The sequence below is a fragment of the Orycteropus afer genome, unplaced genomic scaffold (assembly GCF_000298275.1).
Source record: "Orycteropus afer afer isolate SDZICR_OR568_19922 unplaced genomic scaffold, OryAfe1.0 scaffold00006, whole genome shotgun sequence".
NCBI lineage: Eukaryota > Metazoa > Chordata > Mammalia > Tubulidentata > Orycteropodidae > Orycteropus > Orycteropus afer.
In genome coordinates, this window is record NW_006921593.1 from 11,943,852 (window position 1) to 11,966,233 (window position 22,382).

Below are 22,382 nucleotides of genomic sequence, written 5' to 3' on the forward strand. Positions count from 1 at the left end.
CGCTCCTCGCTGCGGCTCCGGCGCAGTCGCTGCGCGCCCTGCGCCCTCCGCGCGCGGCACAGCTTGCCCAGCAGGCCCTGCGACACGACCTCGTCGAAGCGCGCCCGGTGCTTCTTGGGGATGAAAATCCTACGGCGAGGACCGCAGCGTTGGCCACGGCCCCCGAAACTGCGGCCCAGACGGACACAGGCCGGAACTGGCTGTCCCCGTGTCCCCCTGCGGCCCAGGCCACACGCCCAGCTCCCTCCACCTCCAAAAAGTCACATTCGGACTCCCCCATTCCGCCGGCCACCTCTGCGGGGCCCCAGGCCCCCCAAGGCCAGTCCAGGGGACCCATCCCGCCTCCTGCCTCTTAGCTTTCCCACTCAGCCTGAGGCTGGTTCCACCTGACGCTCTGTCCCCAGTCCTCATCCCCGCCCTGCCATCACAAGGATCAGTCCCCCCTTCTGCTGCGTGGTGCCCAGGGGACTCTGCTGGAAAAAAGTGGAGCCACCATCACCCAGGGTCACACTCCACACCTCTTCCCGCTCTGGGCAGCCCTCTCCACTGCCACCCACTCAGAATCTTCCAGAACCACCACGGGGCCATGCCCAGGCCCACCTCTAAGCCTCCACCAGGCTTTTGAAGCCGCCTGGCACACGCTCTGCTCCCTTAGCGACCCTGGGCCTCTCTGCTCCCAGATCCTCAGGCCCTGCCCTCTGCAATTTTGTTCTCCGTGTACTGGGGCGCCCCTGCCATCTGTGACAGGCACTGTGGCAGCCGGGCACAGGGGGTTGAAGGCTGGAGGGATGTGGTTCATGCATGGGAAAGCTTCACCCCCTGGAGTGGTGAGGGGTGGAAGGAAGACGGGCATGGGCCTCTATGTGCATGGTCCCCAGCCAGGATGACTCCTCAGTACCCATGGGTCCCCTTTGTGAGCCTGGCAGCTGGGTGAGGGCTGTGTCTGTTGGCTCAGCTGTGAGCCACTGTGACCTGTCAGGAATTGGCACATGGAAAGGGCTAAGTCAAAAAACAAAACAAAACAAAACAAAAAAACACCTCTGCCAAGCAGTCGGCTAGGAAATGGCCTTAGCCAGCATGCCGGTGGACTCCCAGCATGGCGGAGGATTTTGACCCACAGAGGGGCACCTGGATTCCAGGACAGCACAGCTGAGATTGGAGCCCCTAGCCTTCTGAGCCTCAGTGCTGTGACCAAGGCCCCTGAAGGGGTAGCTGCTGGAGAGGCCTCCTTGGCGCCTTTCTTTGTCCTTTATGCCTGGAACCTGTGCCAAGGGGGCCATGAGAGGCGGGGAGGGAATAGGAAGCAGCAGTTTTGCTATTAACCTCCTGCCACAGAGTCAATTCCCACTCACAGTGCCCCTACAGGACAGAGTGGAACTGCACAAGGGCCTCCAAGGCTGTCAATCTTTACAGATTGTTGTGATTGTTGTTGTTATGTGCCATGGAGTCAGACCCGACTCATAGCGACCCCTCCCTCCTTGTGTTTCCAAGGCAGTGTCACTATGGAAGTAGATTGCCCCATCTTCCTTCCGTGTAAAGCCCAAACCAGTGGAGTCTATTCTGACCCACAGCGCCCCTAGAGGACAGAGTAGAACTGCCCACAGGGTCTCCAAGGCTGTCAGTCTTCACAGATGCAAAGCCCAAACCACACCCACTGCCGTGGAGTTGATTCTGACTCACAGCGCCCCTAGAGGACAGAGTGGAACTGCCCCAGAGGGTTCCCAAGGTTGTAAATATTTTGGGTGCTGACTGCCACATCTTTCTCCTGGTGGGTTCAAGCTGCTGACCTTTCGATTAGCTGCCAAGCACTTAACCACTGCCTCACCAGGGCTCCTCCAGTCGCCTGACAGCTGCCTGAAATCCAGTCTCCACTGAGTAGCTCAGTGGGCCCCTCTCAGTTTCCCTGGCTGCCTAGGAGGATGAAGAAGGCAGAATGAACTGCCTGGTGGGAGGGACGGGATGTGGCTCCCCAGGGAGGGAGAGGCACCCTATCAGGCCTTCCCCCATACACACACCCCAGTGGCTCTGCTTCAGGTTTGGGTGTTCCAGGCGACCAGGGAGCGTCCTGGCCTGACGTGCAGCTGTTTCCCCCAGCAGTGATCGGGCCGATCTTGAGTTCAGCCTTATTGCCCAGCTTTAGGTCTCTGGAAGGGGTTCTGTGGCATAGAGCCTAAGGCACTTGACTGCTAACCAGAAGGCTGGAGGTTCAAACCCACCAGCCACTCTTCGGAAGGAAGGTTGGGTGATCTACTTCCATAATGATACCGCCTCGGAAACCCAAGGAGGGGTTGCTATGAGTTGGGTCTGACTCAATGGCACATAACAACAACAACAACGGGTCTCTGGAGCCTAAGCCCTCCGTCTGCCTGGCCTGCATGCTGTCCACGCCTTCCTAGGCATGGACCTCAACTCACCTCATGTCCTCTGGCAAAGGGGGTCCACCTCACAGCTGGGCTCTGGAAAGGCATCAGTCCCACACCGCACTCTGATTCTAACCTAGGTGGGGGCCAAGTGGCCTCCCCAGACACTCTGCAGCGGTGACTAGACAAGACCCTGTCCCACAGGGGGAAACTGTAGAGGTACCAACTGCACAGGTGAGAGAGGCCCAAGGGTCCTTTCTCTGCTCAGCATCCTTGGGGTTGAGTCACACACAGGCCAAGGCTGGAGGCCAAGGCTGCCGGGCAGCCAGACATCCTTCCTGGCCCTGGGTTGGCTCTGACTCACTGACCCAGCGCCATGGGTCATGGAAGCCGACCACCATTAGATAGTCAGGCAACAGCTGCCTCACGACTCCTGTGCCCCTGCTCTGCCCACAGGCCAGAAGCCACACAACTGTTCTTGGGGGACATATGATGACCTTCCACACAGGGTCAGCTCTCCCTCTCTGCCTGAGTGCAACTCCAGGCTCCTACTAGGGGCGTCTTCTGGGTCCTCTTTCTATGCCCATTCCTGTCCCCATCGGCTTTCTCCACCTCAGCCTGGGTCATCAGCCAGTGGGGGGGGGGGGCTGCTGGGGAGGGTGGGAGAATGCCCGTCCCATGGGGATGGTGTCAGCCTGGGGTGCAGGTGCCTGGGGTGCTAGCAGTGGAGAGGCTGTGTCCTCCAAACTTGGGAGGGATGGCCAGGATTCTCACCCAGAGCCCAGGACTTCAGCCTTGGCCCTCTGTCCTTCCTGTCCGCTCCAACCAGCCCAGTGGTATGAAGGACAGAGGGCTTTTCAGTGCCAGCCCTTCGTCACCCAACCCTCCCCTAAAGGCTGCCAGCAGCGCCCTGTCCCCCCTCCCAGGCCCGGGCCGGCTGGGTTGGCGCCCACCTCGAGCAGGGAAACCCCTCCGTGTCCCAGCCCCACCCCCTCAGCCCGGCCAGGGCGCACGGTTCCCAGAGCGCGGGGCGCGGGGCACGGGGGCTAGCTACCGAAAGTGCCGGGAGAAGCCCTGGTCCTTCCCCATCTGGAGCCGGGACGGTGGCGCGGCAGGTGCCGAAGGGCCGGGGGCCGAGCCGCGAGCGGAGCGAGGGCGCTGCGACTCCACGCGCCTCTGCCCAGCGAGCGCGCGCGGTGGCCCCTCCCGAGCCGCCACCCCGCCCGCCCCTCGCGGGTGGCCCCGCCCCGTCGGCGGTGGGGGCGACCCAGGGGACCCTTCGTCACACCCCTCCCCTTGGCCGCCTCCGCTACTCCTCCCCCTGCGCCTCGCCTAGGCTTCTCGATCCCCTACCACCGGCTACAGAGATGGAAGGCAAGAGCCTTCATAGAGCCCCCCCCCCCCGGAAGGCTTCCTGCAGGAGGTGGCCTTTGCGCCAGGGGCAGTGACAGAAAATCCTGCCCACCCAGGGAGAAGCTCGGCTGGGGGATGCCGAGTGGAGGGAAGCGGCGGGAGACAGAGGTGGTGCCTGCACCCGACAGCAGTGGGGACCATGGGGGACTCAGGATCAAAGGGGTTCCCCGGAGACTTTGGCACACCGAGGGAAGGGGGCCCAGGGAGGTGATAGGTGAGACAGGTGGCTAGATTTGCAAGACACGAAGAGGTGGAGGGCGAGAGTTGGTGGTGAGGGAGGAGCGGTGGGGATGAGGGCCAGGCAGGGCGACTCCCAGGTGAGTGGAGGGGCAGTAGTCCGGATGACCACGTCCTACTGGGACAGAAGAGGGGAGGACAGCTAAAGGTGAGGAGGAGGAAGTCACAGGGACCCCACTCTGCACTCCCTTCTCACTGATCCAGGTCCTAACTTTGAGGGTTCTGCTGCCCCGCCCCCGCCCCGCCCCCGGTTATGGGGAGCATGGAGTATCCAAGGTTTGGGAACCCAAGAACAGCAAGCCCCAGGCATCCTGGGGGAGGGGCTCCTCAGGGTCACCTCAATGGGGATATTAGGACGAGGCCCTCAGCTTGCTCTCTGGGACCTCACCAGGAGGTGGCCGTCACCCAGACATGCAGGAAACCCCAAGATCTCACCTCAGCCTCACAGCCATTCTCAGCTGCGGCCCTACCTGCAGCCCTGTCACAGGGGACCTGGCAGACCTGTGAGCCCTCACAGACCCAGCTCCAAGCTCCTGGCCCCAGGACCACCACCCCCTTGCCTGACGCAGCAGGAAGCCAGAGCCAACGCTCCCACCCTGCCCCCCCCCCCCGGGGCCAGCCTGGCGGGTCCCAGAGCTCAGCCCTGCCAGGAAGAGAAGTGCCCAGAACCCTCACAGCGAGTGCAGCTCCTGGCACCGGCTGGGCCGCAGCCGTCCCAACGCGACAGAGCCATCTCTGGCCTTTCTGCACCAGCTGCAGTGGCCCAGCCTCCAGAACCAGGCTGGCCTGAGGGCCGGAAAACCTATCCACCATGCCAGAGCAGAGGCAAGGCCAGCAGGAGCAAACATTCCTGCAGGACTCTGGACCCAGTCAGCAGCAGCCACACTGCCACAGGGACAGTCCCCATGGACACCAGCGAGGCACGGATGGCACCAGAAGCTGGTGTGTCCGGCCAGGTGACCCAAGCCAACATGGAATAGGCAGGGCACGGGGAGCAGCTGACCGTCCCTGAAGTAGTCGACTGCCCCAGGGAGAGCGAGTTTGTCCCTCAGGGGACATTTTGGGTTGTCACAGCTGGGGGAGAGGGATGCTGTTGGCATCTGGTGGAGAGTCTAGGGGTGCTGCTAAACCTTCAACAGTGCATGGAAGCCTCTGGCCCAGAATGCCAATACTGCAGTGCTGGGGTTGAGAACCCCTGCTCTAGGGATGTCAAGCACACCAATGCTAACTGAATACAAACTATATGCCTGGGAAAGTCCCTGCGCGGGCCAAACGGTTCAGTGCTCCACCGTTAGCTGAAAGGTTGGTGGTTCGAACCCTGGTGATCTGCTTCAGGGAAGTCACAGCCTTTTACTCTGCACAAGTGGGGTGAGGTTGCCATGACTAGACAGCAACTAACAACACAATGTGCCTGGTACAGCGACTTACACGGTCCCACATAACTCTCCCCATTACTCTGTATGGCATGTCCTTAATACAGAATTAATACAGATACATGTCATTAATGCAGAAGAGGGGAGTGGGTGCAGAGGGTCCCTCCCGTCCCACCTCCAGATTCACAGCTAATGTTGTGCTGCTCCCAGCTGGCAGAGTTCGCTGATGTGGGAGCACGCAGGGACGGCACCCCATTTTACAGATTAACTGTGGAAGCCGCTCAACCTGCTCAAGGCACATGCAGCCAGTGAGTGGTCCTGGGGTTCAAAGCTGGGTCTGTCGGCTTCTGACTCCCAACTCCTTCTAGCAGCTCGGTTGCTCCTCTCGCCCCCTCCCACCTGCCCCGGCTCCTCCACCTGCCCCCGCCCCTCCTTGTGTGTCTTTTGAAACACACGTGCCTGGAACACAAAACTGACAGTTGCTTCCCGTTCCCTCCTGGCCGAGTCACACTTTCCAAACTGCCTGGCCTGTCCTAATTAGAAAGCCATTTTGTCACTTCATCAAACTGGGATCCCTTTGGGGACAGACCCAAATTAGACGCCGAGCCACAGGACTCTGCTGATGGCGATGCTTACGGGGCTTATGGGGCCACCTCCAAGAGCACTGTCTGCAATGATGGGGACCTGCCGGACGGTCGCTACTGTCCACAGGGGCCTGTCGAGCACCTGCAACAAGGCTACTGAGACTGAGAAGGAGACGTTTTCATCCTATTTAAGGTTCATTAAACTTAATTTTAAATAGCCACGTGGGACCAGTGGCCGCAGTCCTGGACAATGCAGCTTCCTGGCCCCCTGGCTCCCCTCTCTCCTCCAGGACCTGCCCCCCACCTCCACCCCCACCCCCGGGTGATTCAGGCCTCTGTGCTAAGCGCTAACATCTAGATGTTTCTTTTCCTACCCTTTGGCTGCTCAACCTCCCCTTTAAACCTTGTCTCTCTGAGATTGGGGGGGGCGGGGACTTGGTCCCAGGGACAGAGCTGTTCCTCTTTAGGGGACCCCACCGCATGCAGTGTGGCTCACACTGGGCCATTGTGGGTCCCACGGGCTTGTAGGGTGCTGTCCCCACCTTGGCACACAGGGGACCCTCTGCAGCTCCATGCCAGCCCGAGGAACTTTCCTTGGGGACTGTCCTCCCACCTCACATAACTCTCCCAGTCAGGGTCCCAGCCACCGCTTCCGAGAAGGCCACCCCGACTGCCCAGCTGAGGCAACCCCAGCTGCCCCTCAGCTGGCACCAGGCCCCGGGACCACAGCGGACGTGTCTGTGACTCCGCATGCCCTGTCCCGGCGCCCAGCAGCGGTGGGGCCCGTGGCCAGCTGAGGCCTGCTGCCAGGATAACCCTGTCCCCTGCCAGACCAGCTGGGCGCCGCCCCCTCCTGGAGCAGTCTCCCCAATTTTCGTGTCGCACTTGACGCGCGCTGACAACACAGGCTGCTGTTTCATCCTCCGGGCAGCAGCCCCGGGACGCTGCTGCGGGGACCCGGCATCCCCAGGTGTCCAGGGTTCCCGCTTCCAGGCCCGAAACGGAGCGTGACCGGGGGGCGCCCCCCACCGCCAGTCCTGACCGTCCCGCAGGGCTGCCGGCCACTTGGGGACAAACTGGGCTGGGAGAAGCAGGATGGGGCTGTCCCGGGAGGCCACGGAGAGGCTGGCCCCAGGCGACTGCGGGGGACCGCGGCAGAGGGATGCGAGGAGGAGGGTCTAGTGGTCCCTGGGGGCGTCCCGAGCCTGGAGCCCCCGCGCCAACTTGCCAGAAGCCCCCTGCGTCGCCGGCCAGCCTGGCGGGGAGGGCAGTGGGGGGCAGCCCGTTGTCACCGCCCCAGAGCCCTCATGCCGGTCATCAGCGCAGCCACCACGGCACAGTGTCTGGGGGAAGAACTTTCCCGGCATCTCCCAGCCAGCGGCAGGCCCCTCACTCACCCCAGGCAGCTCATGGTGGCCTCGTCCGCTCTGCTGCAGAGCGCGGCGGCTGGGGGGCGGGGAGGGTGGCCAGCGCGGTCCCCGACATTGGCCAGGCCCAGAGGGAGGGGCAGGCGGCGGGGTGAATGGCAGCGAGGGGAGGGGGCGGGCTGAGCCAGACGGAGAAGGGGGAGCGAGCCCCGCAGGCTGCCTGGAGGGGAGCCAGCCAGGAGCAGCAGGCAGGGGGGCTTCCTGACGGCTCCCAGGGGACCCACCAGGGATTGTGTTTATCTGAAGACTAAACGTCGCCTTAGGGTTCAAGGCCGAGCAGGAAAGCACTGAGGGTGCATCCTTGAGGCCCCAGCCCAGCAGGTTGCGGGGTCTGCCACTCCTGACTTTAGTTGTGGTTGAGAGAATTCACAGCAAAACATACACCCATTCAACTGTTTCTCCGGGTCCAATTCAGAGACATAGAGGACTTTCTTCAGGTTGGCCAAGCATCCTCACCCTCCTTGTCCAAGTTGTTCTTTCCCCATCAACACACTCACCGCCTCCTGACCTTCTTGTCTAATCTTTCAGTTGCTGTGGCTTTGACCCCATACTGATAGACCTTAAAAGAACATAACACTTAAGGCAGACATACTTTACCTGTTAAGATAAATGATAATTTCATTTAAAGACTTCAGGGAATATTTTTGTCTTAAGGTCTAATGATTATCTTAGGGCAATAGTTCCAGGCTTTCAACCAGTTTCCATGGCTCCAGAAAGTCTGGAGTCCATGAGAATTTGAAATTCTGTTCTGCATTTTCCCCCTTTTGATCAGGATTCTTCAATAGAATCTTTGCTCAAAATGGTCACTAATGGCAGTTCCTCTGGGCTCAGGCAGAGGAAGCCATAGTTAATGGAAGCAATTAGCCACACATTCCTCCTCCTCCTCCTCTTACTGACTCTCCTTTCCTCACTCCAGGCAAACACTGACCAATTGTTGTGCCTTCAATGGCTGCTTGCAGACTTTTAAGACCCCAAGCACTATGGCTGTGTGACTTTGGTACAGCCTCTCAACCTCCCTGAGCCCCAATTTGCTTCTGTGAAATGGGGACATAACAGTGCCAGGGGGTCCTATGAAGAGTGCTCCTCAAGAGCCTGGTGAGGCCGTGATGACACACAGCTGGTGTCAGCACAGGGCAGAGGCCACACACTGTGCCATGGGGGTGTCAGGGACCTACATGGCACACTGCACATCTTCCTCCCTTCAGAGTGCACCATTGCTCGGTCTCCACAAAGCATGTGGTGTCCTGGTGGAGACGGCTCTGACTGGGGTCAGGGATGGAGCAGAAAAGACCCCTTTTTCTTCACTCAAAGTGACACGCTGGCACACAGTAAGCCAACAGCTGCCCTTCCCAGGGCTGGCCTTCAGGGACACTGACCCAGGTGCTACTCAGCTGATTTGGACTCACGGCGGCCCCATGACAGTGCGTCAGAGTAGAGCTGGGCTCCATAGGTCTCCAATGGCTACCTTTTCAAAGTTAGAACAGCAGGCCTTTCTTCCAAAGTGCCTCGAGGTAGACTCAAACCTTCAACGTCTTGGTTAGCAGAGCACATTTTCCATTTGCACCACCCAGGGGCTCCTCAGGGGACTGGCTCACCCTTATTCTGCGGCTGAATGGGTACTGGGGCCCAGTCCCGGAGCAAGCCACACTCCCAGCCCTGGACTGGTCAGACACATTGCCTGCCCATCCAACCCCCAGATGGATGTACCTGAGGTTGTCCAGGAGCGGGCCGCGGGCCTCACGGGGCAGCGCCAGGGTGAGTGCCCAGACCAGGTCATCCACTCTCTGCTCGGCTGCAAACTGCTTCAGGGCCGTGAACACCTGCTCCTTGGCGGTCGGCTGGTCCCCCAGGATTTCGTCCACCTGCAAGGAGGACTCCAACGAATGACTGAGGGCTGAACTATGGGGGATTACTCACCCCGTCCTTTGTGCACAGGACAAGGGACACTGGGAGCACTTCTTGAGTTCTACTGTATGCGCTTTCTCCCTGTCACACCACTTGACCCTTATCGCAGCCCTGCAAGATGGGCAAGGGGACGTGGGTTGAACTATGTCTGCCAAAAGACACATTCAAGTCCTAATGCCTAGTACCTGTGAATGTGGAAACAGTCTTGGCAGATGTCGTCAGTTAACATGAGGTCACACTGGAGTTAGGTGTGTCCTAATCCAACAGGACTGGTGTCCTTATAAAAGAGGAGAAGAGACAGAGAGAGAGAGACAGGCAGAGGGAAGACAGAGACTGGGATTGGAGTAATGCCCCGACCAGCCGAGGATCAGCACGGGTGGCCAGCGACCACCGGAGCTGGGAGAGGCCAGGAAGGACCCTCCTTTAGAACCTTCCGAGGGAGCATTGGCCCCGCTGACATCTTCGTTATGGACTTCCCGCCTCCAGAAGCCTGAGACAATAAATGACTGTGGTGTAAGTCACGTGGGTTGTGGGACTTTCTTACGGGGCCGTAAAGATGACTGTGTGTGTGAGCATCTTCATTTTACATGTAAGGAGGCTGCGACTGCTGCAGGGGGGTGACTCGCCCAAAGTCACGGAGTCAGGATGCAAGCCAGGACAACCCTTCTAATTAACACTGTGAGGGTCAAGGGAACCAGAGCCAAGAAAGAGTTTTGAAATGTGCCAGGATTTGGGAACTGCCAGCTGCTGGGTATTACAATGCTGCGCCCCATGCGTCCCACTGCTTGTGGAGAGACCCCACAGAGAGCATTCTGGCTCCACAAAAGAGCCCCGCGTGCACGCCTGGCCCTGAACTTCAGGCCCTCCATTCTCCCTCCAGACTTTGTTCTCTTCACTCCTTGCACAAACTGGCTGATGGCAATCAAGGGCCCTCTCCCCAGAGAGTCCACTGCCCGGGGATAATACGCAAATGGGCACAACAGGTCCAGAAAGCATTGCCCAATAAGCAAAGTAAGCACGGGCTCACTTGTGCTCACTTACTAATCCGTGGTGAGCCGTTTCACATGTTCTCACCACGTCAGAGATTCTGCTTCTAGTTATGCATGGCATCAGTCTCTCTCCCAACCCTAAGCATCTTCCTACAGGAAATGAGTCAGAGTACCTAGGAAGCAGGTAAGCACAGGCTTACTTGTGCTTACTTACTACTCTGTAGTGAAGTTTCAGCAGAGCTTCCAGACTAAGACAGACGAGGAGGAAAGGCCTGCTGATCTACTCAGAAAAGGAGCCGTGAAAATCCTATAGACACAGCGTAATGGTGTCCAACACAGACCTGGACGGCCAGGCCGGCAGACAACCATGGACTTGAGCGTGTCGGCCATCGGTGCTTTGTTCTGTAGGACAACGTGTCAACACCGACTCAACGACAAGTAACAACCACAACAAAAGGTGTTATAAAAAACACAGGAAGGTGTTCCTGATACACCGTGAAACAAGCAGGTTAGCAATCAGGACATGCAACGTCACGTATTTACTGTAGATAATTACATCTATGGATGTGTACAGAAATACGTGTGCAGTTTAGAGGGATTAGTTCATGGTGGACAGATTAGGGTTTTTTTAAAATAATTCCATGGTTTGCATTTCCTACAGTGAGTTGATGCGACTGGCACAGTCAGGAGAAGGAATGCACATTAGTGTTCTTGCTCCCTGCGGTAAAATACACATAAGATAAAACTCACCCCTGTCACCGTTTTACCGTGTCCCCTTCAGTGGCGTGAAGTGTACTCACAGTATTGGCAACCACCATCACTATCTAATTCCAGAACTTGCCATAGTCCTGAATGGAAACCCTGTACCCATTAGGCAGTCACTCCCCATTCCTCTACTCCCCCAGCCCCTGCTAAGCACGAATCTGCTTCCTGCCTCTGTAGGTTTGCCTGTGCTGGATGCTTTCTATAAAGGGACTTGGACAACATGTGGTCTGGCACGGTTACTGTTTTGTACACAGCAGTTCACCACCGTCTGCACACTCCATGAGACCTCCTTTGCCAGCCGAGGGTGTGAGGGTGTGTTGAGGCATTGATCCCAGCTGACCCTGAAGCAGCAGTGAGAGGGTGGCTGGGGGAGTGGGCATGTGAGCCCCGGGTCTCTGCTTAGCTGGCCACTCATCTCTCTCTCTCTCTCTCTCTCTCTCTCTCTCTCGGGCTTCTGGGTGCAACTTCAGCCACAACAGGGCCTCCCAGGCACCTCATCTCTCTCCTTCCACCCACCTCCAAACTTCTCCGCAGACACCCCCATCCTCCACTCTCAGAGGATGAGGCACCCTCTTCCTGGTCAAGGGCGATCCACTGGGTCACCAACACCACCCGGCCCCCCATCTATCTTGTTTACAGCTGTCTCCCCAGTCCTTGCACATGTGCCTGTTGTTAGGCGCCATCGAATTGGTTCTGACTCATAGCGACCCGTTGTACAATTGCCCAGTCCTGCGCCATCCTCGTAACAGTCATCATGTTTGCACCCGTCATTGCAGCCACTGTGTCAATCCATCTCATTGTGAGTCTTCCTCCTTCTCACTGACCCTCCACTTCACCCAGCATGATGTCCTTCTCCAGGGACTGGTCCCTCCTGAAAACATGGCAAAGTTCGTGAGATGAAGTCTTTCCACCCTTGCCTCCAAGAAGCATTCTGGCTGTACTTCTTCCAGGACAGGTCTGTTCGTTCCTCTGGCAGTCCGAGGTATATTCAATGTTCTTTGCTAACACCATAATTCAAAGGCATCAGTTCTTCTTCAGTCTTCCTTATTCATTGTTCAGCTTCCACATGCATAGGAAAACAAAAACCAAACTCACTGCCATGGAGTTGGTTCCGACTCATAGCGACGCCTCCTTGGGTTTCTGAGGCGGTATCTCTATGGAAGTAGATTGCTCAACCTTCCTTCCAAGGAGTGGCTGGTGGGTTTGAGCCGCCAGCCTTCTGGTTAGCAGTCAAGTGCCTCAGGCATTACGCCACCAGAGCTCCTACATGCATAGGAGGTGATTGAAAATACCATGGCTTGCGTCAGGTGCATCTTAGTCCTCAAAGTGTCATCTTTGCCTTCAACACTTTCAAGAGGTCTCTTGCAGCAGATCTGCCCAATGCAGTACTCACAGAATAGGTCATTAATCAATAACTGCCCAACACCTGGGGTTCAGTGTCCCTACCGCTTCTTTGTCCTCTGCTTACACAAATGCTCAAGTCTTTTCTAAGCTATCAATCAAGTAATCAGTCACCACATTTCCCCTTTGACCCCACAACTCTATCTTCCTCTTCCTTCGTCTTGCCCAAAGGTGTCTACACTTGCTATTTTCATGTCACCACTTTTGCCCACAAGCGAGGGAGTTCCTTAGAGGTGACAACGGTGAGACTCCGAGTTGCTTACCTTGAACACGTCATCAGGAAAGGCTGATCTTGGGAAAAAGTCGTGTTTGGTAAACCAGACGGTCAGCAAAGGTGTGGGAAACCGATGGGTCGACACAAAAACCAATGGATTCCAACACGCCAGTCATCGTTGCGATGGCGCAGGACCAGGCAACGTTTTGTTTCGTTGGACGTGGGGTTGCCATGAGCTGGTGGCAACTCAAGGGAAACTAACTACCAAGTCAACAGCCATGGCCCTCTGCAGTCTGCCCCCTCCTGCTGGGCTCCATGACGCTGCTGTGGCCAATGACCCCAGATGGTGACCCCAGATTCGGATCTGCAGTCCAGAGCTTGCGTCTGAGCTTCAGAACTGAATAGCCCACTGCTGCCTGGATGCGTTCACACGGGGGTTAAAGACTGCTTCCCAGAGAAGGTGGCACCAGAGAGGATGAGCAGGCGTTGGCCAGTGGCTTCAGGGGTGTCTGGTTAGAGGTGACTCTCTGTGCATTTCTGAGTCCTAGCATGCATGAATACACACACACACCCCACAAATCTATAACTGTCTGTCTTCACCACCAGACAGGATGGCCTGAGCCCCAGGCCCGGGGTCTTATTCTGCGCAGTCCCAGTACGGGGCCTGGTCCAGAACAGGAACTCGGTGAATATTTATGGAACTGCAGCAAAGAGCTGCAAGGGGCCTGCCATTGTTGCCCTGCATCTGCTGTCAGTCTGCGCTGACCTCTGTGGCCACCACGGTGAGCAGGGTGGACCGCAGCATCAAGGTCCCTGTCCTCACGCATCTGCCACACCCGGGAGGGTTAGTAGTGCTGGAATCCAGATCAGCAGCGGTCTCAGTTCAAAGAACATGCCTGGGGAGGTACTTTATGTAAGAAAGAGGCAAAAATAGCTCCTCCCTCCTGGGGCCTGGGCCACAGCGCGGTTTCCGTGTCAGCCATTATCCCGATGATCTCAACCCACATCTAAGCGGAAGGCACCGTCATGGGACACTAATGGATTTTCTATTAAATATCAGGTACTTCAAGGATGAAAACTGGGCCAGGGAGAGTGCTGGCGAGAACCTGGAACTGATTGTTCAAAGACAACGGCCACACAGGCCCTTGATCTCCCTGAGACAGCCTTTTTCTTGGATTCGCTCTCAGCTTTGGGGGCTCACCCCACTTGCCAAAAAAGGCACCACAGCTGGCCAGCAGATCCACCCGGCCTGCTGGGGGCTCTGACCATGCCCCCCTCAGCTCTCCGGGGCACAGATGGAGGATGGGAATAGGTCGGACACTTGGGATTGCGACAGCCGTGACCTGAGTGGACACCGACTCGTGGTGATCTCACGTGTAATGGAACAACCTTGCCTGGCTCTGGATCATCCGCGTGACCATCGGTCTGTCTGAGTCCAGCGTTGCTGCCGTTGTGTCTGTCAGTCCCTCCCATTGAGGGTCCCCTCATTTCTCTGACCCTTGGCTTTACCAGACACGATGTCCTAGTCTAGTGACTGGCCCTTTCTGATGACGTGTCCAAAGTGTCTTAGTTCCCCAGAGCTGCTGGAACAGAAATACTGCGAGTGGATGGTTTGAACAAACAGAAATTCGTTTTCTCACAGTTTAGGAGGCTCGAAGTCCAAATTCAGAGTGCTGACTCTAGGGGAAACCTTTCTCTCTCCATCAGCTCCGGAGGACGGTCCTTGTCTCCTCAAATAATTTCTTTTAGAAGGATTAGCACAAGGCTGGTCCCGATGAGGCAGAGGTTAAAGATGTCCCAAATGTCTGATTTTTTCAAACCACTGTGCCACTCCGTCATTTCTGACATCAACGCCTCCTCCTCCCCAGAATCCTCTCCCTCCTGTCTTACGGCTCCATATTTTGCTATAACATCTCACAGGATTCACAAACTGCCAAGGAAACAGCTCACATGGTGAAGGAGGCTGGCAAGTCCCAAATCCACGGGTCAGGCATCAGGTTGGAGGATTCTCCTCACTCACATGGCTGCAGGGGTTGAAGAACCCAAATCCCAGGTCAAACGACTGATGTGAGATGTTGACAAACGAGCTGCAGGATCCAGGACAAGGGCGCCAACCGTGCCCGAACGTTCACGTACCGACCAGAAAGGTGACTACGGTGGTGACTGAGTCACACCCCCAGCAAGGCGGGACTCAGGAGGCATCCCACCCCAATCCTGCTCATCAACACAACAGACAACATACCCCAAACTGAGGTCACACACAGGCACAGAGGCTAGGATCTACAATACATCTCAAGATGGAGGGCTTCGGCTAGAAGGGCCACTTTAAGCAATTCACTGCATTGCCTCTTCAGCTTCGGCCTCCGGGTTCCTGGGAGATCCCCAGGTGGCTTGGCATCCGCCCTCACCTCTGCTGGGTTGCTCACTTGATTAATCTCGTTTGTATCGTAAAAGCAATTGGCTCAAGACACATCCTACGCTAATCATGCTTCATTAACATAACAAAGGCAACCTATTCCCAAATGAAATTACAAGCACAAGCACAGAGGTTTGGATTTATCTTTTGTAGGGGACACAATGCAATCTATAACATTAAGTGAGTCAAAGTCTTGCCTCCTATTTCGTTTTCTTCCCCTCCCTGGACACACAAAAGACTGTTTCCCAGAATCCTTTGGGAACAGCCACGTGACTAGTGCTGATCAATGAGCATTGACTGAGTGGCTGTCAATCACTTCCTCCTTGAAGTACTTAAGAGCTTGTTGTTGTTGTTATTTGCCATCGAGTCGCCCCGACTCCTAGCGACCCCTCCTTGGGTTTCCGAGGCGGTTATCACTAGGGAAGTAGGATTGCCCAACCTTCCTTCCGAGGAGTGGCTGGTGGGTTTGAACCGCCAGCCTCCTGGTTAGCAGTCAAGTGCCTTGCACTATGCTACCAGAGCTCCTACTTAAGAGCTTAGGTGGGGTTTTTCCTGCTCTCTTCCCTTCCCATGGGGAACTCTGAAGCTCCCTGGGGAATGCAGAAGTCAAAACGCGGAGCCCTCACTTCTGCTGTCCTGGAGCTGCCTGGACCCCCAAGACCTTGTGTGGTGATGTGAGGCCTGAGTCCTAATGGCCTCCAGGAATATCTTTAACCAGAAGTCTTTCAGTGTCGGGGATTCTAACACTCCCCATGCCTCAGGGCTTTTATCTACCCTCCAGATTCAGCACGTATCAGGGATTTCCTCCGGATTCAGCGCATATCAGAGATTTACCTGGCTCCTGAAGTCTCCCACGTATCAGAGCTCTGCATCCTCCCTAGATAATAATTCCCTAGGTAGACTTTGGAGCCAGGGGATTCCAATACGTCCCCCAGCATCTCAGATCCCTGCCCTATACCCCTTTTTTGGTCATGTTGTAAGGAGGGACCATTCCCTGGAGAAGGATGTCATGCTTGGTAGGGTGGAGGGTCGACGAAAGAGGGGGAGGCCTTCAACGAGATGGATTGATACGGTGGCTGCAATGATGAGCTCAAGTATAGCAGGGATTGTGGGGCTGGCGCAGGATAGGGCAGTGTTTCATTCTGCTGTGCATGGGGTCGCTATGAGCCGGAAACAACTCGACGGCACTTAACAACAACATACCCCTTAGCAACAACCAATCATCTGTACCCCTTTGCTTTGCCCTGGTGCTACTCCACCCCATATTTTCCTATAAAAGTGTGTTAGTAAAGGAGCACGAGGTCTTTTGCTTAGGCTACTACGTTGGCAAGAGCAGGGACCCTAGCTTAAGCTAGCAAATAAACTTTCCTTTTGCTTTTGCATTGTTGTGTTAGTGGTGGCTTCCTCGCGTCGACATTCCTCTCCGAACACGGGCTCAACAGTAACAAGTAAACTCCTGTGGTGCAAAGTCACTAAGATGCTGACGATGTTTGTTATAGCAGCAGCGCCTACTCTCCATCTAAGGGAGAAAGCCACGTCTTCAGGGACCCGAACACTGGTGACCCAGGAAAGCCAGAGGTGGGAGTCCCATGTGTATGAATGAGTGTGTGTGCCTGGTTATGGGCTGGCACAGGGATGAAAGGCTCAAGCTGGGGTTCTGCCCATACAAGAGATCTTGGTAGGGTACATGATGGAGGGGAGACGTGAGGACTGGATCCAGCTTGAGGCTGGAGGAGGCTAGAATGGATGGGGAGCCTGCACCTGGGTGGTGGGCCAGCAGCCATTTCTGTAACAGCTAATCTCCAGCAGGGCTTCCGACCTCCGGGGCACATCGAACCCTGTGGCCAAGCCCTGCCCCAGGCAGAACTGAGCCGCTCCCATTCCACAGAGGGCGAGGAAGGGTGTCCCAGTCAGCAAGCAGACACTGAACTTCCGGGATCCTGGCATCTACATGGGATCTGAGCCCAGGCAGGAAGAGGGAGTGTCTGGGCTGCAGACTAGTTTCTGGTCATACACAGGCTCACTTGATGGTTCTGCCTGAGTCTCAGTCAAACGGGGGCCTATGGACCACATGTGACAGCCCGGAAGGACGGACACACGACGTGGAGCTGCATACCAGGCCACTTCTTCCTCCCTAACTGGGCTCACATTCTGGTTTTCTTGGCTTTTGTTTGATTTGTCCAGCAAATGGCTCCAGTTCCTGCCAACCAGGAGTTGCTTGGGGTCCTGGCCTAAGGCCAACGCCAGCCTCAGGCTCCTCTCATCAATGCTAGTCCCTGAGTCCAGTCTCACCTCTCCTTGTACCCACCCTTTGCTTCTCCCACATGATGCAGGCTTGGGGTCCCTCCTGCGGCTGGAGGCCTTCACCTTCCCAGGCTCCCGATTCTCAGTCCTCCAGAACACCCTAGCTTTTTCTGACCCCTCAGAGCCTGTCTGTGCCAGATTCTAACAGGAAATGCCCTTGGAAAGTCCAGAGGACCCAAACCAGTACCCCCTGTGGCCAGGCAGACTGCTCCACAAGACAGGGCTCGGTCCTAGTTGGTGGGGCTTGAAATAGGCATGGCTCTTTAAAAAAAGAGAACACCATAGTAATAAAACAGGCAGTGGAATAAAAGATCCACTGCTACACACAACAACGTGAAAGAAACTCAGACGTTATTTGAGCAAAAGAAGCCAGGCACCAAAGAGTCCACTGTGGATGCCTGCGTTTATATGGGGTCTACGAACCTGACCCAAGCCATGATATTTCCAATCGCCTCGTATGCATATGAGAGATGGACAATGAATAAGGAAGACCGAAGAAGAGTTGATGCTTTTGAGCTGTGGTGTTGGCGAAGAATGCTGAAAGTACCATGACTGCTAAAAGAACTAACAGATCTGTCCTGGAGGAAGTGCACCCGAAATGCTCCTTGGAAGCAAGGATGGTCAGACTTCGTCTCACCTACTTTGGTCATGTTGTCAGAGGGGGCCATTCCTTGAAGAAGGATGTCATGCTTGGTGGGGTGGAGGGTCAACGAAAGAGGGGGAGGCTTTCAATGAGATGGATTGACACGGTGGCTGCAATGATGGGCTCAAGTATAGCAGGGATCATGGAGCTGGCGCGGGATCGGGCAGTGTTTCGTTCTGCTGTGCATGGGGTCGCTATGAGTCGGAAACGACTCGATGGCACCTAACAACATAACAACATCATGAACCTGCAAAGGTCATCTCCAGTGATGGACATCAGAACAGCAGCACCTCGTGCTGAGAACATTCTGGGGTGATGTAATCATCCCACATTCTTTCTGCCAGGAGCCCTGGCACAGCGGGTAAGCACCCAACTGCTAGCCCAGACGTCGGTGGTTTCAGTCCACCCAGAGCTCTTGTGGTGCAGGGCCTAACGCCTCTGACTGCTAACCAGAGGTTGGTGATTCAAACCCACCAGCCGCCCCGTGGGAGGAAGATGAGGCAATCTACTTGGGTAAAGATTTATCACCTTGGAAACCCCATGGGGATTGCGATGAGATGGAATTAACTCCATGACAGTGGGTTGTTTTTTTTGTGTGTGTGTGTGCTGTTGAGTCGGACCCAACCTATAGCGACCCCTCCTTGGGTTTCCGAGGCAGAATCACTACCCCATCTTCCTTCTGAGGAGTGGCTGGTGGGTTTGAACCGCCAGCCTTCTGGTTAGCAGTCAAGTGCCTTAGGCACTATGCTACCAAAGCTAGAAATTCCTATGAGACATTTCTTCTTTGTCATTTGGGGTGGCTATGAGTCCAAACCAACTCAATGCACTTAATGACAAGGTTCTACGATTATCAATATTCTATTACTCTACATTTGATCAGTGTGGTGGTCACAAGGGTAGAAGGTTGGGCAATCTACTTTGGTACTGATACCATCTCCGAAACCCAAGCAGGCCTTGTCCTTATGAGCCGGATCCAACTGGACAGCAGTGAGTTTGGTTTTGGTCATGGGACTCTTTATGCACTTTACAGGAACTCTGGTGGCCTAGTGCCTGAGGGGTTGCTATGAGTCGGCACCTACTTGACTGCAGTGAGGGTTTTTTTTTTGTTTTGTTTTGTTTTTAATGCATTTTACTCTATGTATGTCACATTTCGGGAGCTCTGGTAGCATAGTGGATAAGACACTTGCCTGCTAACCAGACGGCTGGAGGTTCAAACCCACCAGTCACTCCTCGGAAGGAAGGTTGGGCAATCCTACTTCCACAGTGATACTGCCTCGGAAACACAAAGAGGAGTCGCTATGAGTCGAGTTTGACTCGACGGCACATAACAACAACAACAACATGTCACATTTCAATGAAAGGAAAAACACTGCCCACAAAGAAACAAAAGTACAGTACAGCGTTTTGAAGCCTGAACTTATTAGTTTGCCGGTAAATCTGCTTCTAGAAGGGTCTTCAGCTCCTGCTGGTGGAAGCCCCACGAACCAGAACCGCTCTAAACTCCAGAAGGGTTCTGCCGCCCGCCCTCACGGCCCCGCGCACGCGCAGTCCCTTGCTCTGCCCCGCGCGCCTTACCTTTCTGCTGAACTCCTGCGCCTTGCGCCTGCGCTCGCGGTGCACGGCGGCCTTGGGGCGCGTGCGGCCCGCCAGGCGCAGCAGCTCGCGGCCCAGGAACAGGCCGCGGCCCCAACGCAGAGGCCACAAGCCTGTGATTGAGGGTGCGGGGCCAGAGTCCAGGCTCGGGCCGCTCTCGGGCCCCGGGAGCACGCCGAGGCTGGGCGGCACGCGTGGGCAGCGCCTGGCCAGGCGCACCAGGCGCTCGCGGCTCAGGCTGCCCACAGCCAGGCCCTCCACCTCCAGGATCTGGTCTCCCGGCCGCAGGCCCCCGGCGTGCGCGCTGCTCCCTTCAGTCACCTCCAGGACGAAGCAGGGGCCCGAGCCACCCAGTCGGAAGCCAAAGTCCTCAGGCCAACCCTGGTTGGTGGCCGGCATGATGGCAAGGCTGCAGAGAGAGAGAAATAGCACAGGGTTCCTTGAGGGCCTGTCCACCGCACCGCATGCCGTCAGAGCTGCGGCCCACCGGGCGCTGGGCAGCCTGGGCCTCTACCTGTCTCAGTGCCTAAGGCACTTGACTGCTCACCAGAAGGCTGGCGGTTCAAACCCACCAGCCACTCCTCGGAAGGAAGGTTGGGCAATCCTACTTCCGTAGTGATACTGCCTTGGAAACCCAAGGACGGGTCGCTATGAGTCGGGCCGACTCGACGGCAAACAACAACTACAACAACAGGTCCCCCTTTGTATGTCTGCTGTTTCCCACCTTCCATTCAGCTGCCTGTCTGGGCCTGAGTCTTCCACCAGTAGGAGCATGTATGGCTGACAGAATGGGGGCCTAGAGGGACAGGTTTAGATGGGGGAAGATGGAAGTGAAGGGACATTTGCTGGGTAAAGACCAGATCTCAAACCCCCCAGAGACATGGGGGTTGGAGCAAAAACAGGGTGTGTGGTCTTCAGGAAGGAAGATCCCTGGTGGCACAGTGATTAAGTGCTCAGCTGCTAATGGAAAGGTTGGCAGTTTAAACCCAACAGCTGCTCTGTGGGAGAAAGATGCGGCAGTCTGCTTCCACGAGGAATAAACGGATGACCTTTGAGTTGATTCAGACACATAGTGACCCTATAGGACAGAGTAGAACTGTCTCCTAGGGTTTCTAAGGCTGTTATCTTTACGGAAGCAGACTGCCACGTCTTTCTCCAGTGGAGTGACTGGGGAGTTCGAACTGCGGGCCTTTCTGTTAGCAGCCTAGAGGTTTAACCACTGCACCACCCGGGCCCTTTCTGTAAAGAATGCAGCCTTGGAAACCTATGGGGCAGTTCTACTCTGTCCTGTAGGGTCACTATGAGTTGGAATCGACTCCCTGGCAATAGGTTTGGTGTGGGTTGGGGTTGGTCTTTGGGAAGAACGTTGGGGCTGAGCTTGAGGCTTCTGCCTCAGCCCCCCAGGGGACACCAAGGGCTAAACTGGGGGAGGGGTCTCTGAAGACATCTCATTTCTCTATATGGATGTTAGCTCTAGACTCCATAATTAAAAAAAATAAAAAATTGGCGGGTCGGTGTTATATAAAAGGCTTTTCCTTATAGTCTGAGTTCACTGGATTTCGCCAATGGGCCTACAGCCTTTCCCATGTGTCTGCTTTACTGTCTGACCTACGTGGCGCCCTCTGGCCTCCATAATCCCCTCTGCCTCACTGTTCCCTCTGCCTTAATCTCTCTCCTTAGCCCTTCTTTTTCTGCCCAAACTCCCTCTCAGGGGTTTCCACAGTCAGGGACTATTGGAGCAGGGAGATGCCCTAGAAACCATTCCTATCCCTAGGGAAGGTTTTAAAAACCATCCTAGACCCAGGAAGTGGAGTGTTTGCCCCTGAGACAGGAGGCGTCCAATCAGCGAATCAGAGAATGGCAGAGCCAGCTCTTCTAACGTCTGCCCAGGGCTCACTCCATAGAACCATGCTGCCTTCAGGCCCATCACGGGCAAAGCCCTGAACTTCTGTCCAGAGGGTCCCTGTCCGTCTGGAGGATGCTCCCACAGGCCCCCCTCACTAACGTTGAAGGAGACCCCAAGAGCTGACTACCGGCACGCCCGTCCCCCCTCTCTCACCCTGGGGTTCCGGGGACGCAATCATGCATCTTACCGTCTCTGGCAGCAGGGATTGGCGTGTGATCAGGTCACTCCCTGTGTCCCACCCTGCATGTCCCAAAGGCCTGTTCAGACCTGACCTGCTGGCCTTGGGAGAGGGGTCATTTTCTGGGCCTCTGGGCTGCAGGTCAGTGCAGACTTGGGACTGTTGGCAGCCATCTTGCCACCACGTGGTGAGAAAATCAAACTGCTGGACGCAGCTGTGCCTGAACATCTCCCAACTTCCGTGTAACAAACAGACTTCCCGGTAACGTGGGAATTCCTTTTTTTTTTTAAAGACAGTTTAGAGTTAGGTTTCTATGATTTGCTACTGGAGGGACATCAAGTGCTATGAACTTCCAGATGAGGAGGAAGTGACAGGGGCTCTCACATCGAAGTACTGTCTCCAGTACTCCTGGCTCTGTGGGGATTCACCTTTTGAGTTACAAGATTCTCCTTGGTTTTGGGGAAGCAGGGCATGGCTGACTTGGGGTATCTGGGCTCTAGGACAGGCTTGAAGGAGGAGACCAATTATGTGAGCTGCTCAGATGGATTGGGGACACAGGCACCAATAGCCTGGGAAGCAAAGAGGATGGGCTGTTCTGGAAGGAACAGTCCGTGTGTGTGTGTGTGTGTGTGTGTGTGCATGCGTAGGCAGACGCACGTGTGTGTGTCCCTGTC

General features: G+C 56.0%; 1 protein-coding gene across 1 annotated transcript in view; it reads right to left on the reverse strand.

Annotated features, from left to right (window-relative positions):
• LOC103198560 (Grid2 interacting protein) overlaps positions 1-20,023 on the reverse strand; it is a 39,517-nt gene extending 19,494 nt beyond the window's left edge. The window contains exons 1-3 of the mRNA XM_042780935.1: positions 19,607-20,023; positions 9,102-9,256; positions 1-129 (exon numbers count right to left, since the gene is read on the reverse strand). The exon at positions 1-129 is cut by the window's left edge and continues 159 nt beyond it. Of these exons, the coding sequence (XP_042636869.1) occupies positions 1-129; positions 9,102-9,256; positions 19,607-20,023 (701 nt within the window). The remainder of the gene's footprint in view (positions 130-9,101; positions 9,257-19,606) is intronic.
• Between the last annotated feature and the right edge of the window lie 2,359 nt (positions 20,024-22,382).